We start from the raw sequence: 15,269 nt of genomic DNA, 5'->3' as shown, positions 1-15,269 counted from the left end.
AGCTGGCATGCCAAGCATCCACACCATAGGGAGATGGTCACAACTAAGTTAGGCTGCTCATGTAGCCCAAATGCCTGACACTCGCTTACCAAAGTGAATCTTCTATGGAGAGCTTGAGGCTGGGGTGCACTCTCGTGACGGTCAAAGCAAGTGCTAAGAGGACACTCTAAAGGCTTCAAGTAGGAGTTTTGATATTGACTTTGAGTCCTGGGAAAAACTGGCCCAGGATTGCTGCACCTGGCATAGTATCTTTACAAAGCAAGCACATATCAAAGGCAGAGAGAAATTGCAAGGAGACAAAACCCTGAGCCAACAACTCATCCAAAACTCAATTGTCTGCAATATTCTGTTCTATTTGCAGCAGAGCTTTCTGGGCCCCGATTGGCCTTAGCTGTCACCTACATACTCACCGAAACCCTATCAAACACCCCAGATGATGAACATGGTCATTTTTGCTTCGAGGATGAATAAATGAAGTGACCTGGTGGGGCGTTCTGCAGGAATTTTCCTTGGACCCTATTCTTATACAATACTTATACAATTAATGGCCTGAAATTCAACAGAAAATGTTAACTTGCCAAATACTAACACTAATTGAGAATTGAAAACAGATTGTGACTAAAGCTTAGTAGGATTTAGTAATTATGCAAGTTGCAGATAATTGGCCACCAGTGCAATGTAATATTACTGATGTAAATTATTGCACAATGATTGCTTTAAGGAATAAATGTGCATTAATGGAAATGAGTTGTCATGAGAGACTTGTCTTTACACCACAACTGTTGTGTTATTTCATATTGGCATTGCTTCACACCAGAGGCAGGTAACCGAAACAAAGTTGACTATAAGTGTGATAAGTTGGAGAAGGCGAGGTAAAATATCTTGAGGCTGGACAAATATAAGAGGTCCTTTTGCTGTAAATGGATAATCATAAGATGAGCATTTAGTGAGTTTAAGAATTAGTGACATTGTGTATATGTACAAGTGCACACATACGGCAGTTTTGAAAAATGAATATTGTAATGTTAAAAAAAAACAATGTTCCCACTGCAGTTCCCACACCCTATTCCATATTGAGCTGACAGCTATGATCATTATATGAAAGGAAGAAAAGTTATTTGGAGGAAAGAGTGTCTTGGGGCTTGATTTTAAATTCTGGGTGACAAACTGATGACCAGAAAATTTTCGGGTCCCAACCCCGTGTCACATCTGCATCATCAAATGTAAGTCCCCTAATTGAGCAGCAGGCTCAACATCTAATTAGTGGTGCCAAGCATTACCAGGAGGTGGGATCTACCTGCAAAGTGACAATTATGGGGCTTTCTGCTGCCTTGGAAAGGAGAGGAGGCAGAGAATCAGAGGGCCAGCAGGGGCAACAAGGACATAAGTGGCCATAAAGCCAACTGAAATGTAATGCTCATGATCCAGAGCAAGATCCCCCAGATCCCCAAAATTTTCAACATTAAAAAAAACCCTTTACTGCCTGCAATGAACCTGACAGCTGTGCATAACATTCACCAGACTGTTTGTTTGGGTTTGGCAATATACAAATTGAAAATCACCTCACCCTTCTTGACCCATTAATCAGCTCCTCAAGGAGCTTTTCAGGCCATTAAATGGAGACAAACAAGTTCCCGATTCCCCACTGCCCCGCCCTCACTTTGAAAATTCCAGCGCACACCAGAGGCCATCTGAGAGCATTATTCTCAAACTGTATCCACTCCTGTTCTGGCCCCCATGGGCGAATGAATATCCTGACAGAGGGCCTGTTTTCAGATGATAATTGACAAGTTATCTTCTTAGGCCATGAAACACCATGTACAAAGAGTGAAACACTGATCATACAAACATTTCCCGTCATGACGTTTAGTATTGTCATGAAAAGCCAATTGTAGTCACAAATGACTTACGGGTGTATTGAACCTTTTAAGGAAGACCAGTGTTTTATCAAAGAAATACAAGCTAAGGCACTGAGCAAAACATGGCTGATAATGTAAAGTGAGGGCACCCTCGCCCTCTCCCTCGTGTGCCCTCGCCCTCTCCCTCGTGCGCCCTCACCCTCTCCCTCGTGTGCCCTCGCCCTCTCCCTCATGCTCCCTCGTGCGCCCTCACCCTCTCCCTCGTGCGCCCTCGCCCTCTCCCTCATGCACCCTCGCGCGCCCTCGCCCTCTGCCTCGCACGCCCTCGCCTTCTCCCTCTCGTGCGCCTTCTCCCTCGCGCGCCCTCGCCTTCTCCCTCGCGCGCCCTCGCCTTCTCCCTCTCGCGTGCCTTCTCCCTCGCGCGCCCTCGCCTTCTCCCTCTTGCGCGCCTTCTCCCTCTCGCGTGCCCTCTCCCTCGCACGCATGCGCCCTCGTCCTCGCACGCCCTCGTCCTCACGCGCCCTCTCCCTCGTGCGCCCTCGTCCTCGCGCGCCCTCGTCCTCGCGCACCCTCGCCCTCTCCAAGGCTAGTTCTACTGCATTCACCCAATTTAACAGCCGAGACATACTGCCATCTAGACCTCATTGGCAAGCAAAGGACTGATTTGTATTCTCTTTCAAACTTTTATTTGGACTCTTAGCTTCTGACTTCTGATCTATGCGTATGTGTGTTTTGTTTTTATTATTTTTTTCTCTGGTTTTAGTAACTAATAAACTTACTATGTTTTTGACTCAAGAAAGCCTGTTTAAATTGGCCCCTCCAATAAAAGTAAATACATTTGGACTGGGAAAAGGTACCCACGCGGAAAGGATTTTTGAACTGATCTTGATGCAGTCAACCGAGGGGGTTGAATAAAGAGGGGAACCAGTTCATTCCTTCTCACCTGGAGTCATAGCAAATTGGGAACCTCGACCAGGGACCAGTTGAAACAGTATACTACACTGTTCAATAGAGTACACTTTTTTTTAAGAGAAAGGTTAAATGTACCTCTTGGGGTAAGTTTTTTGAGCTGCTTTTCTCTAAATATAATTATATGAGGGCTAATTGCAACATAACTCTTCTAAGTTAAACTGAACTTCCTCCTAGTGCAGCAATAATTAAAAAGAACTCACTTCAGATTAAGCGTTTCAAGTAAAATGCGTTAGCCTTGTGTTAGCAGAGCACCTTTTGTGCAGGGAGAAAATTATTGCAATACAACTATTTGAGCTCTGATTGATGAAATGATTAATGTGGACAGATGTGTTTTCTTTCAAACACTTGCACTTCTCTTGAAAAGGTCAAGTTAATTTATGCAGCGTCTAGAGCTCCTTTCTTCATTAGTGAATGTCTCATTCATTATAGGTGCCGCATGCATTTACCCTCCTTACAGTTAATCTTCTAGCAGCACTGGTGCTGAATAAATTGCATGTTTGCAGTGACTTCAGAAGATAATGCCAAAAAATTCATGAGTAACTGGGAAGAAACTGATCCAAGGCAACAAGGCCAGTAACCATTGGGCATAGATTTGAAACGATTGGCAAAAGAACCAGAGTTGACATGAAGAAATGTTTTTCTACACAGCAAATTTCATCAATCTGGAATGCACTGCCTGAAAGGATGATGGAGGCAGATTCAATAATAACATTCAAAAGAGAATTGGATAAATGCTTGTTGAACCAATACTTTACAGGACTATGTGGATAATCAGGGAAGTGTGATTAATTGGATAGATCTACCAAAGAGACAACACAAGCATGAAGGCCAAATGGCATCTTTTTGTGCTTCATCCTTCTATGATTCTATAATTGTGGAAGACTAGGAGCGGGTTGAGATTGAGAATTTATATTTCACTCCTACATGGAGTCTAACTATATTCACCTCATCTCTTGGCAGTTATTTTTTTTCAATCTACTTTTGAAATTAAGAATATGTATTGCTTAAACAGTCATAATTGAAGACTGTGATGGCTCACCAGAGGGCTGTATGCCAAATGAAGCTGGCTTTAGCGTTTTATCTAACCTGACTTGGTGTTGATATTTCATGGGCCATGAAATAGCTCCTAGTTCCTGCTAGGCAGTACCTGAGTTAACTTTCAGGTAAAAGCAAAAAACTGCGGATGCTGGAAATCCAAAACAAAAACAAAATTACCTGGAAAAACTCAGCAGGTCTGGCAGTATCTGTGGAGAGGAGCACAGTTAACTTTTCGAGTCGGAATGACCACAGATGCTGCCAGACCTGCTGAGTTTTTCCAGGTATTTTTGTTTTTGTCCTGAGTTAACTTTCCCCTGACACCTGCCCCCAACCGCACCCCACCCCCCTTTCCATGCAAATTGTGGCTTTTGGCTTTGTCTGTGGCTTCCTGAGACTCTCCTTGTTTCCAGGGGGGTTATTAGTGGAAGAAAAAGAATAGAGCATGAAGTAACTAACCTGGCTACCATATCCACAGAAACAGCAGTTAAACTGTAACCTAATCAGCTGTGCATTTGGGTCATAGAGTACCTTTATAGTTCTGATTTGTTCGACCATTCTACTTTCATTGATTGGCTCATGCTACAGGTTTGAATTACTTTTGATTTTAATCTACTAGTATTCCTATTGCATCAGTATTTCAATTATCGCAGGTCAGAATTTTCATGCCTCCTTCCATGTTGGAACGGAGGCGGGCGGGGTTGAAAATAATGGGCAGGTCCCAGTTCAGCAATTCCTGTTGCCATTCCCATTGTGTGGGATTTTCATGGGCTCGTGATAATGTTGCAGGTAATGAGCCAGCCCACAGCAATACCGTCCTTGTTTACTCCATTCTGGGGGTGGGCATTCTAGATACCCCACTATTTCCTTGGAGCCGTAACTGTTTTGTTAGGTGATGTGGTTCACAGGAACTCCAGAGGAGTTGTGAACCAAGGGCAAAACCTAATCTGGAGTTGAAACCTTCTGTCAGATAAATTGAAAAGGTGCTGACAAATTCACATGTCATTATGTAATGGTGTATGATGAGTTAAAAATGTTTTTAATACAGGGATTAATGCTGAGGCTTTGTTTAGAAAAGGTATGTGACAATTAAGTTGAGCAGCAACTGAAAGTGCTTTGCATTCAACAGTATTGAGTTCAGGGGCCGGATTTTTGTGGAATCAGGACAATTTTGGAGACTTTTTAAAAATGGCAGCAGGACCCAGTTGTGGAAGTTCCACCCTCATTTCTGGCCAATGCAATTTTCGTCGGTAGGAGAAAGGGACAGGGCATGAATCGCATAGACGCAAAACACTAATGTGCCGGGGCCATTTAAAAATAGTGCTGAGTATAAACATTTTTGATTTGCCCATAGTGGATATTGGGTGAGTAACTATGGAAGTGGCATGGGGTTATGAATTGGCAAGGGGGGAGGGGGGGTGGGGGGGGATGGTGTGGTGATGCGGGAGGCATGGGGGTGAGCGGTGAGGACCAGAGGGCCTAACAGCCTTTTATAAAACTGGCCCAAAGTCTCAGACAACCGAGGCAGGCATAGGCACACCCTCGCTTCAGTGGACGCTACCGAGCTGTGTCTGAAGGCTGCAGGCCCGGCCCAGTGGCACCCCCACCTCCCCAGAGGAAAAAATTAGATGTGATAGGACACTTTACATCGAGGCAATCTGCTGAATTGGGATATTTCCCAATGTGAGCTACCTACTTCGGAGGCAAAAATCCTGCCTTAAGATTTTAATGTGTTAATTTCACCTGGTGATGCCTCTTTTTTTTTTGATAGTCCAATCATCTGTTTATCCTTTTGAAGTAGTGGAGCAGATGGGCATCTGTTCCACTGCTTAAAAAGGCTTTTACTCCACTCTAGAGGCTTTGTTGACACAGCTGTGCTTTGGAATCCCATTAGGGGTGAGGGCTAGGGTGACTAACATTCATTTACAGAACTGGGATGATGTCCTAGTGAAAGAAGCCTTTAGTCTGCCTCCACCCGTTTCCACCTTGGGCCTGCTTTGGGAGGCAGTGGCCTCATCCTCGCCAATCCTCCATGAAAATAGCATGGGCGGGCATTGCCAGGCAGGATGCAGGTTCGCAACATCAGGAAATGGCCCGACTCTCAATTCCCACCTCGCGAATGAAAGTCATACTCTTTGCCCCAATATCTTTCCCCACAGAAATCTAGCCCTGCTGGTCAGACTACTGGTGGAAGATATAGCTAGCAAATATTGCATTCAAGAACAACGGGTGATCAGGAAGAAATAAACAAGTAGAAAAATAATAGTTCAATTCCTGATGTAATATTTTGTTAAGAGAATTGTATCTGACACTGTATAGTATGTGACATCTGTCATTAACAGTGAGCACCCTATTGTTCAGTTGAGGGTTTTATATTCATTATATTAAAATTGCAGAGTTTGGATTATATATTCGAAATCTACTGCCTTGTTGCCTACCGGGGAAGTTTTAAAAAAAAAATTTACATCTTTGTCTGCTGTTGTGTGCAAAATAGAACAATTATAGTCCTATTTGTTGTACCCATTTCTCATGTTTTAAATTTTTCATCAATGAATGTTACTAGATAGGCTTTTCCTACAGCTGAGGACTCTTGTTCACTATTCAATACTAGTTGCTGCTTACCGCTCAGAATTCAAGTCTCGGCTAACCTGCGCTTGCTGTACATTTAGCAGGTTTAGCTTTGCCAGTACAAAAATTTTTGTGGATCGCTAAAGAACTAGATATAATTTCAAAGGTTATTACCCACTGGTGTGTGTCTAAATAATGGAGGAGGGGAGCACATGGTTGTATTAGGTTTTGATATTTTGCAATGGCTAATCTATAATTTTCCCAAATTTAAATTATTATGGAAAATTACCATCCTAGAAGGTTGTTCAGTGTTCTCAAAATTGGGCTTGTAAGAAGGAAAAGCTAGGCTGCAGGGCATATGAATAACTAAAGGCAGCACTTTTTCTCTTGACAAAACAGTGCACACAAGTAGCATGCTGCAAATCAATAGTGATTGCGGCAAGATTAGAAATGGGATAATCTGATATAGAACCACAGTCCATCCATGTGTTTCTGCATTGCAGGAGAATCACTATTTTATTATCAACATAAACACATTTGGGATTGATGTCATTAATAATTGTTGGACCCCTTCACTGCTCTATTTAGAAAGTGACAGTGTTTATGTTCAGAAATCATAGTATATTGCAGAAGAGCTGGAAGCTGCAAGCTGAAGGTGGTATTGACATCTGCTGCACCATTTCTTTCAGTCAGTGGTTTTGGATGAGTGGGTCAGCTCAGCATTAACAAATAGCAGCGTGTTTATAATACCTTAGCACCTTTTAAGGTATCTTGTTTGATAAAATGCTGTGTCTTAAGGGCACCAAGGAACACAAGATAGATTGAGAGTTGCACCAAATATTTCAACATGATGCTGCCTGACTCAGAAATTACTAGATTATGTGCTGTCTACTCATTAATTTCATATAACGTCAGTCTCAAAAATGAGAAGAAGCTGGTCATCAACTTCAAAAAGCTGGCACAGCCCCATAAAATGTGATGACTGAGAAACAATCCTGAAAATAGTTGTTGCAATATGTAAAAAATTGCAGTGAGACATAGACTGGGCTTACTTGAGGTTCAAGTGTACCCAACATATCAGCATTACAAATATGGATCACTTTTCCAAATCTTCTGACCATTTTTTTCACAAAAAATAATATTTTTAACAAGTTTCTTTTGATGCTGAATTTTTAAAAAATTGAGGCCATTGACAGGATCATTAAAACAATTAAAGGACCTGCCCATCCAACCTTAAGGTTGGCGGGCAGGCCAGGAGCCCCTGGCGGAGAATAGAAAAAACATGAAACCTCATCCACGGGCGGGATGAGGTTTCATGTACGGATTTAAAAACATTGATAAAGTTTTTGTGAAATTTATGAACATGTTCCATCTCATGTGACATTGTCACATGAGGGGGACATGTTAAGGATTTTTTTTCCTATTTTTAATGTTTTCACAACTGTCAGCGATCTCCCTGAGGTAGCACTTAGCCTCAGGGAAATGTGCGCTCTTTCGTATTTGGGGAATCCCCCCTGCCTGCCCGCATAGGAAGCGCATAGCGCTTCCCACCGGACATCACGCTGGACGGGCCTTAATTGGCCCGCCCACTTAAAATGGCGGCGTGGCCTGCTTCTCCGGCAGGGGTCGGCTCCCCGCCCATCAGAGATTGGGTCGGGCCCGCCCGCCCGGAAGGCAGAAAATTCTGCCCTATATCTAGTGCTTGGTTTGCTTTTTTTTAACAGCCTTGCTAACCAGCTCAGCTTTTAATGATTGATGTATTTGTATTCCGAGATCACTTTGCTCCTCTACCCCACCTAGACTTGCAGCTTCCAAGTAAATACGTGACCATCCTATTCTTCCCACTGAAATGTACTACCCCACATTTATCTGTGTTGATCGTCACTTGCCAATTGTTTGCCCATTCTGCAAGTTTATTAATGCCCTCATGTATTTGTTACGGTCCTCCTCAGTGTTGACTATCTTCTCCGGCCCCCACCCCACCCCACCCCACCCCTTAATTTGATGTCATCTGCAAATTTAGAAATTGTGTTGTTGTTTTGAAAATAATAAAACGTATTGAATCATGAGGGTGCCTTCAGATTGAAGGGGGATGATGTGTCCCTGTGGTGTGTCTTCAACCTCGATGGATCTGATGCCAGGTTTCCTTAGGCTCTGTGCAAGTTTTTCAATGGCCTGTTTCTATTTGGAGATATTGGGCTGATATTTGCAGATTCATGGAGACTCTGTGGACCTTTTAAAAATAGTGGTTGGGACCCCCCGACCCAGAAGTCCTGCCCCCAGTTCCAACAGATCTTATTTTCACTGGTAGGGGAAAGGAGGCAGGGCATGACTCAAACAAGCAGGGAAACCCGAACTCAATTGGGCCAATTGAACTGAGTGCTGAGTTCAAACAGACCCCATTTTCACTGTAGCAAGGGCTTCGTCCTGCAGGGTGTGGGGTCACGAATTTATGGAGGACCCGTAAATGCTCATGAAAAGCAGATGATGTATGTAGAAGTGTCAAGTTAATTAAATTCCCAACCCTTTAAAAATAAAAAAAAAACGTCTGCCTGTGTCAGTGATAAAGTCTGTTCTAGTAGTTACATTAGCTATTTGTTGATATTACCCCAAGGGCATTGTATCGTTATTAATAGTAGGCTGCTTTCCACAACCTATAATTATACCAGCAGGGGGTTGTAAGTTCCAGTTTGAGTGACAGCTCAAAGAGGATATTAAATGATTAGCTGTCTTTGATGTGGGGTTATGAATACAAGCCTGTTTGTTTTGAAAAGGAATTAAGCACATGGACTTTTAAAGTTCTGAATGGATTTTCATGAATAGGAGGGTGGGATTTTCCAGTCCCGCCCACCGCCAGGATCATCCGGTCCCACTGAAAGCCAATGGACTTTTGGCTGGGCTGCTAAATCTCCCGCAGCGGGTCCCGCCACGATGGGGCCGGAAAACCCCGGCTGGAATGCGTGTTTATTATGGTTAAATCTGTAATAGATATTTATTTTATTTCACCTCAACACAGCTCCTGAGGTCTGTCCATGGTGGATATTGGGTGAATTAGCACGGAGGCTATAAGGGCAAAGCACGATAATGGGAGGCATGAGTTTAGCACTGGGGTAAAAGGGACCATGGAGGTGTCTGAGGAGTAGGAGTTGGCATGGAGATTATAAGGGGCCATGGGGTTGGGTGGAAACAATAGTTGACATGGATCAGGCATGGGGAGTGGGTGGGGAGGGTGATAATGTGTGAGGGGTGAGGACTAGAGTGCCTAATATTTAACAAAACGAAACCAAGGAGAGCCTTTTAAACAGTCTGCCTCGGCGTTCGGCACCCCTGTGGCTGCTTTTGATCTGCACCTGGGGGCAACAGGCCCAATTGCATTCCGCACCTGCAACCGTCCACACCCCCAGAATGAAAATTGTGCCATTTTGGGCACTTTGCACCGGCCAGGAAATTTCCCAGCTTTATCTACCTGCCTTGGGAGCAAAAATCCAGCCCATCGTCTCTGCTCTTGCTGTAAAAATGCTGCCATAAAATATTTTCCCTGTATAGTTAGGAAGGCAGGCATATTACAATTTCATTTCTCCTGTCCAATTCAATTGCGTCACAGGTTGTGACAAGTGATGTTACCCCCCCCCACTCCTATCGTCTTACTAATTGTTTAGAAAGTAATTTGAAAAGTTCCACTTGTGACTTACAGAAAGTATGGAAACTCCCCACGGATCTGTAATCCTTGTAAATTCATACCTGGGACGATGATTCATGTTCTCCATGCCTAAATTTGAAAAAAGGGATCCAGGTGTCCAGCCTTAATTTTCATGGGTTTAAATCCAGCTTGCTCTGTTCTTACCAAAATTATCACTGGGATTGTACAACTCCTGAATGTACATAGGCCTTGTCAATTATTATTACCTAATAACATTTGTGTTTAGTTATTTTTGTGGGGTGAATATGTTAGAGGCAGGTTAATGTATTCCAAAGGGTAATAAAGGTAAAATCAACATGAACAAAACACACCTCTCCTGTAATATATTACCTCATGTAGCTACTTTACCAATTAAACCATGAGGGAACTCAAAAGATATTGTAAATCTGTATTTTATACATAGTAGTTTGCCCATGACAATAGCATTGTACATGCAGTATTATGTGAGAGTACACTTCTGGCAGCTTATAATTTAATACACTCCCCTGCTACCTGATACAACAATTATAAATGCTTTCTAGAAAGGGAGGAGGTGATTATGGGAATTTGTTGATATTCCTTTTGTTCCCTCAGCAAATAGTTCTTTCAAACTCATGGCAACTTCCATCTTATTGATGTATTTCTTTTCCAGTTCTCCTTTTAGATGTAGATTACAGAGTTCCCCAGGTAACGCCCATTATAAATAGATATTTTACTCTATGTTTCCAATAAAGAAAAACCCTATTTCTCCAGGGCAATTGGGATGAGCGGAAAATACTGGTCTAGCCAGTGCTACCCACATCCATGAACAAATATGAAGAATTTTCTACATAGGTCCTGGGTGGGATTTTTCAGCCCCACCCACCATCAGGATCTTCCAGTCCTACCGAAGTCATTCGACTTTTGGCTGGCCCGACGCATCCCCTTTGGGGGACCAGCCATGGCTGGGCCGGAAAATCCTGGCTTTCACCAAGCTACCTATAGACTGCAATTGGTAGAGTAATAATTAATCTCCATAAAAGTTTATTATCTTTTAAATTTTTTCTTGCATGCTGCCCAAACAGTTAATATTTGAAAGTATGTTATAATTCAAACATCATCTAATAACCACACTTACATTATGTTGCCTATAGTTTTGGGGATGGCGTAGGGTGAAAGAGTAGATTTCACTCTGATGGGTATTCACAAAAAAAACCCATAATTCAGACCTTGGTGTATAAAATGCCATTGTGTTCATTCCTAATTCTCTGAACGTTTGTTATCTGTCTACCTTGGTGCTGCGTATCTTTTCCTTTGACACCCACCTTCAACTCTTATTAATGAAATCTTTGTTACTCATAATTTGACTAGTAAATTCATCAATTACATGGTCCCAGAAGACAGTTTTGCTCAAAGGCAAAGCATGTGGAAAAATCAGTACTGCAGTCTGGTAGCCACTTCACCAACCCTTCCAGCACAACACTTCATCAGCAACAGCATGGGATTGGTAGATTTATCCTTGTAGTTCCTTTTTGAATGTATTCATTGCCACTGATTTGACATTTTTTTCATTTGAGTGAAAAATGTTACTTTAGTGAATTTAAGGAAAAATAATTAACTATCAATGATTGTTGTAAAAAAAAACCCATCTGGTTCACTAATGTCCTTTTAAGGAAGGCAGTCTGCCACATCATGGCCTAAATGTGGCTTCAGACCCATGGCAAAGCAGTTGACTCTTAACTGCTCTCTGAAATGGCCTAGCAAGCCACTCAGTTCAAGGGAAATTGGGGATGGGCAACAAATGCTAGCCCTGCCAGTGACACCCGCATCCCATGAAAGAATAAAGAAAACAAATCCTATTCATCAAATTTTTGAATATAGTTAGCAATAAAGCCTGTGTTCTGTCAGAGAGAGAAAGTTGGCCTCAGTTAGCCTGCATCAGAAGGAAAGGGTGTGTGTTTCCAAGTTGTGATCCCTGTAAACATTTTTGGGGCCTATTGATTTTTGCCTTATTAGAACTATTAGGGTTGTCAGTATTAGAACTGTCTTACTGGTACAGAGTTTGGGGAAGACAGCAGGCTTTACTGTATGTAGCTGTATTGTAGTTGACAGCACAAAAAGTAGAAACTGATCAATTCCTTATCATTAGACTTTGCCGAGATGGGCACAAAAAAAATCAATTTTAATTTTTTCTCATACTTATTTGTAGATTCTTTGTGCAAGATCATATTGTTCTATGTCCCATATCTAACTATCAAATCCTCTCTTCAATACAACTGTGTCCAAGATACATTGAAATGCTTACACACAATGCATTTTTCAGAAAGTTACCATTCTGTCATTTCTGATATTGAGACTAGTAGACTACTAGATTATCGGAACAGCCAATTACCAATCTTATTGAAAAAACTCAAGTTATTCATGCCTGCAAATAGGAATTATCTTCACATAGCTAGTCAAAAAACCGTACTCAACAGTTACTAGATTCAGAGGATTCAATTCAAGCTTGAAAATTGAATTTTCTTCATTCTAATGTGAGCCTCTCTTGGTTCCACTCCACAGACATTAATTTCATATATTTACATAAATTGAAACCTTTCACAGTGCTTTACAATTTACTTTTTAAGTTAGTTATTTAAAGAGGAACTGCAGACAAATTTGTATTTTGCATTATGGCATCTTGCTTTCAACAGGAAACCATGATAACCCGAGTTAAAGTGTGTGCCACTTCTCCACCAGTACATGATGGGGATCAGCCATCTCCAACAGAGATATTGTACGCTAGCTTTAGAGTCAGGGTTAAATAAACACCAGTGATTAATAAATAGGGAATGGGGTGTGCAAACAGATTCTTTGTCAACTAGTCTATGCTGAGTTAGCTGGCATTAACAGTATGGTTGCTACCTCCTGGCCTCAGCATCCCTGGGTTGGAGAAAAGAAAATCATCAGACTTCCAGTTCCTGTTCTTGACTCCCATCCAGAAATCTCTTCTGCAATTGTCTGTTAGGACTTCAACTGAGAATAAGATTAGCCTCTTTGGTGAACCCTCATGTTCCAAAAGCCTTTTGAAGCTCAAACGTGAATGGTTACTCTGGTAAAGTAACATGAACAACCTCATGATGTTAGCAGGGTGTTTTTCTTTAATTTACCTGTCCATGATCCCAAGTATATTGATCTTGGGCCAGTGTAAGCTAATTTCAAAACACGCACAGTTCCACAGCAATAAACTACCTTTTTATATCAACTGTCATTTTTCAGTTTCACTCCAGGAAACCAGAAAGGATATAAAATACCTCACTTTTGTAATCATTCAGTACTGCATTGAAGTTAGATTATGATAGAGAAAATTTGACACTGCATCGAATCCTGAGCTTAGAATGCTTCAATACAAAACATGAAATAAGAATAACAAGAAAAAGTATTTCATTCTCGGTAATGCCATCTGTGGCCTTGATTATGAGGCCTTACAAATATGTTTTAAAAATAATAACAGGGTTGCCTTGAATACAACTTTTGAAGTGCTGCTTTTGAAATATGTTAGGCCCTGCCTTCAGCTCCACTAGACCCCAGCTGATTAAGAATTTATTGGAAAAATACTTCAGTTAGCACAGCTGTAATCAGATTAATAACCCTGACTGTTTCTCAATCTTTTGCTGTTTTCAGTTACATCCACTGGACTCACATCAGTTATTGCTTAGCTCATATTGAATACCTAATGTGGTTTCTGTTTTAACAAAAGGTTATAGTTCATAGTCCAACATCAAACCATACAACTGAAGATGGAAAAGTGATCCAATGAATAATGGCACACTGTATAGAATGGATTAGATTCCGCTTCCAGCGGCAACAAGCTAGTGGCATCTCTGAAACAACACCGCTGTTATCATCCTCATCACTGAATTCTCTGGGCAAGGAGCAATGCTCATCTGTTTTAAGCAACCAAAGAATTATCTTTCCAAATAATAGAAAGTTTGCCAAAGTCTCAGAAAGGTTAATGAAAGACTACTTGAGCAACAAAATAAGAACTACGAAATATACTTTCTTCAATTTCCTTCCAAAGAACATTTTTGAACAGCTTTACAGGTAAGCACCATACCTGAGTTACTTTGGTGTTCTTAGTGAAAACCCATGCTTCTGTAAAGAGAGTTTAATATAGATCTTGGTTAATATCCCATGGTTATGCTTTTTTTGAATATTTAAATGTCACAAATGGCTTATTTTGCTGCATTACCCAGCTTGGCACCCACTCTGTCCTGCTTTGTCCAGCTCGGCATGTGTTTTCCTTGGCTATCGCTCACTCCATCTGCTTCTTCTGAATTCTTAGTTTTGATTCTGTCAGTACAAATTGAGGAAAAAGAATCAAATAAGCTGGGATCTCTGTTACCTACCATTCAAATCTGAAAAGGCTTGATAGAATTGAAATGAATTTTAAACGCATTTGACTCCATCATATGCATCTAATCGCGACATTGAACTCGAGTGGAACAAATCCCTTTGCACTACTTTCTACGATTCAAAACACAAATATTCAAAAGTAGATCAAATTCTTTCATCAGAACAACATTTGTTTTGAAATTTTGATGAAAGGTAATTGACCTGAAATGTTAGCTGTTTTTCTCTCTCCACAGATGCTGCATGACCTGCTGAGTATTTTCGGCATTTTCTATTTTTATTTCTGATTTCCAGCACCTATGATATTTTGCTTTTGTTTTAGATCAAATTCTTTGCAATTTCTCACAATTTGGAAATGGATTTCTGATCCCTACATAAATATTTCAAATTATGCTGATCTCCAAACCTAAAGTCACACATCATGGAGTAGAATTTCAAATACAAGCATAAAACTCATAGGACCTATTCTTCCTATCACCGGATCATCGGAGACCAGATGTATGACTCAGATAGACATTGGAATCCTGTGGAAGTCCTGATGAGCTGACTTATGTGCGGATTGCTTGGCAAATTTCAACTTCCACTGGACAATTCACCTGCTTCCCAGGATCCTCCGTGAATGTTTCCAGCTCTGAGTTAGGTCGGAGGGTTTGGGAAGTTCTAAGGTACTTGCCTGGTCAGTTACCCAGGAAATGTTATACAAATTAAAACTTAGTCGAACTCCTGAGTAGCTACACAATGAGCACCCCCAAGCAGGCCCCCGACGACCCTGCCAATAACCTGAC

General features: G+C 41.5%; 1 protein-coding gene across 3 annotated transcripts in view; it reads left to right on the top strand.

Annotated features, from left to right (window-relative positions):
* Positions 1-15,269, top strand: part of atp10b (ATPase phospholipid transporting 10B) — a 368,600-nt gene that overhangs the window by 214,411 nt on the left and 138,920 nt on the right. For 2 of the 3 annotated variants that reach the window (XR_013577824.1, XM_078551014.1), the window contains exon 4: positions 13,832-14,175. The exons of the other annotated variant lie outside the window; for it this stretch is intronic. Coding sequence is in view for 1 of the 2 variants with exons in the window: in XM_078551014.1 (XP_078407140.1) it covers positions 13,895-14,175 (281 nt within the window). In the remaining variant the exon portion in view is untranslated. The remainder of the gene's footprint in view (positions 1-13,831; positions 14,176-15,269) is intronic. 3 annotated transcript variants of the gene reach the window in all.

Source organism: Cetorhinus maximus, chromosome 10 (genome assembly GCF_964194155.1).
Source record: "Cetorhinus maximus chromosome 10, sCetMax3.hap1.1, whole genome shotgun sequence".
Taxonomy (NCBI): domain Eukaryota; kingdom Metazoa; phylum Chordata; class Chondrichthyes; order Lamniformes; family Cetorhinidae; genus Cetorhinus; species Cetorhinus maximus.
Note: the sequence above shows the minus strand (reverse complement) of the source record. Positions and strands in the feature narration are given on the sequence as shown.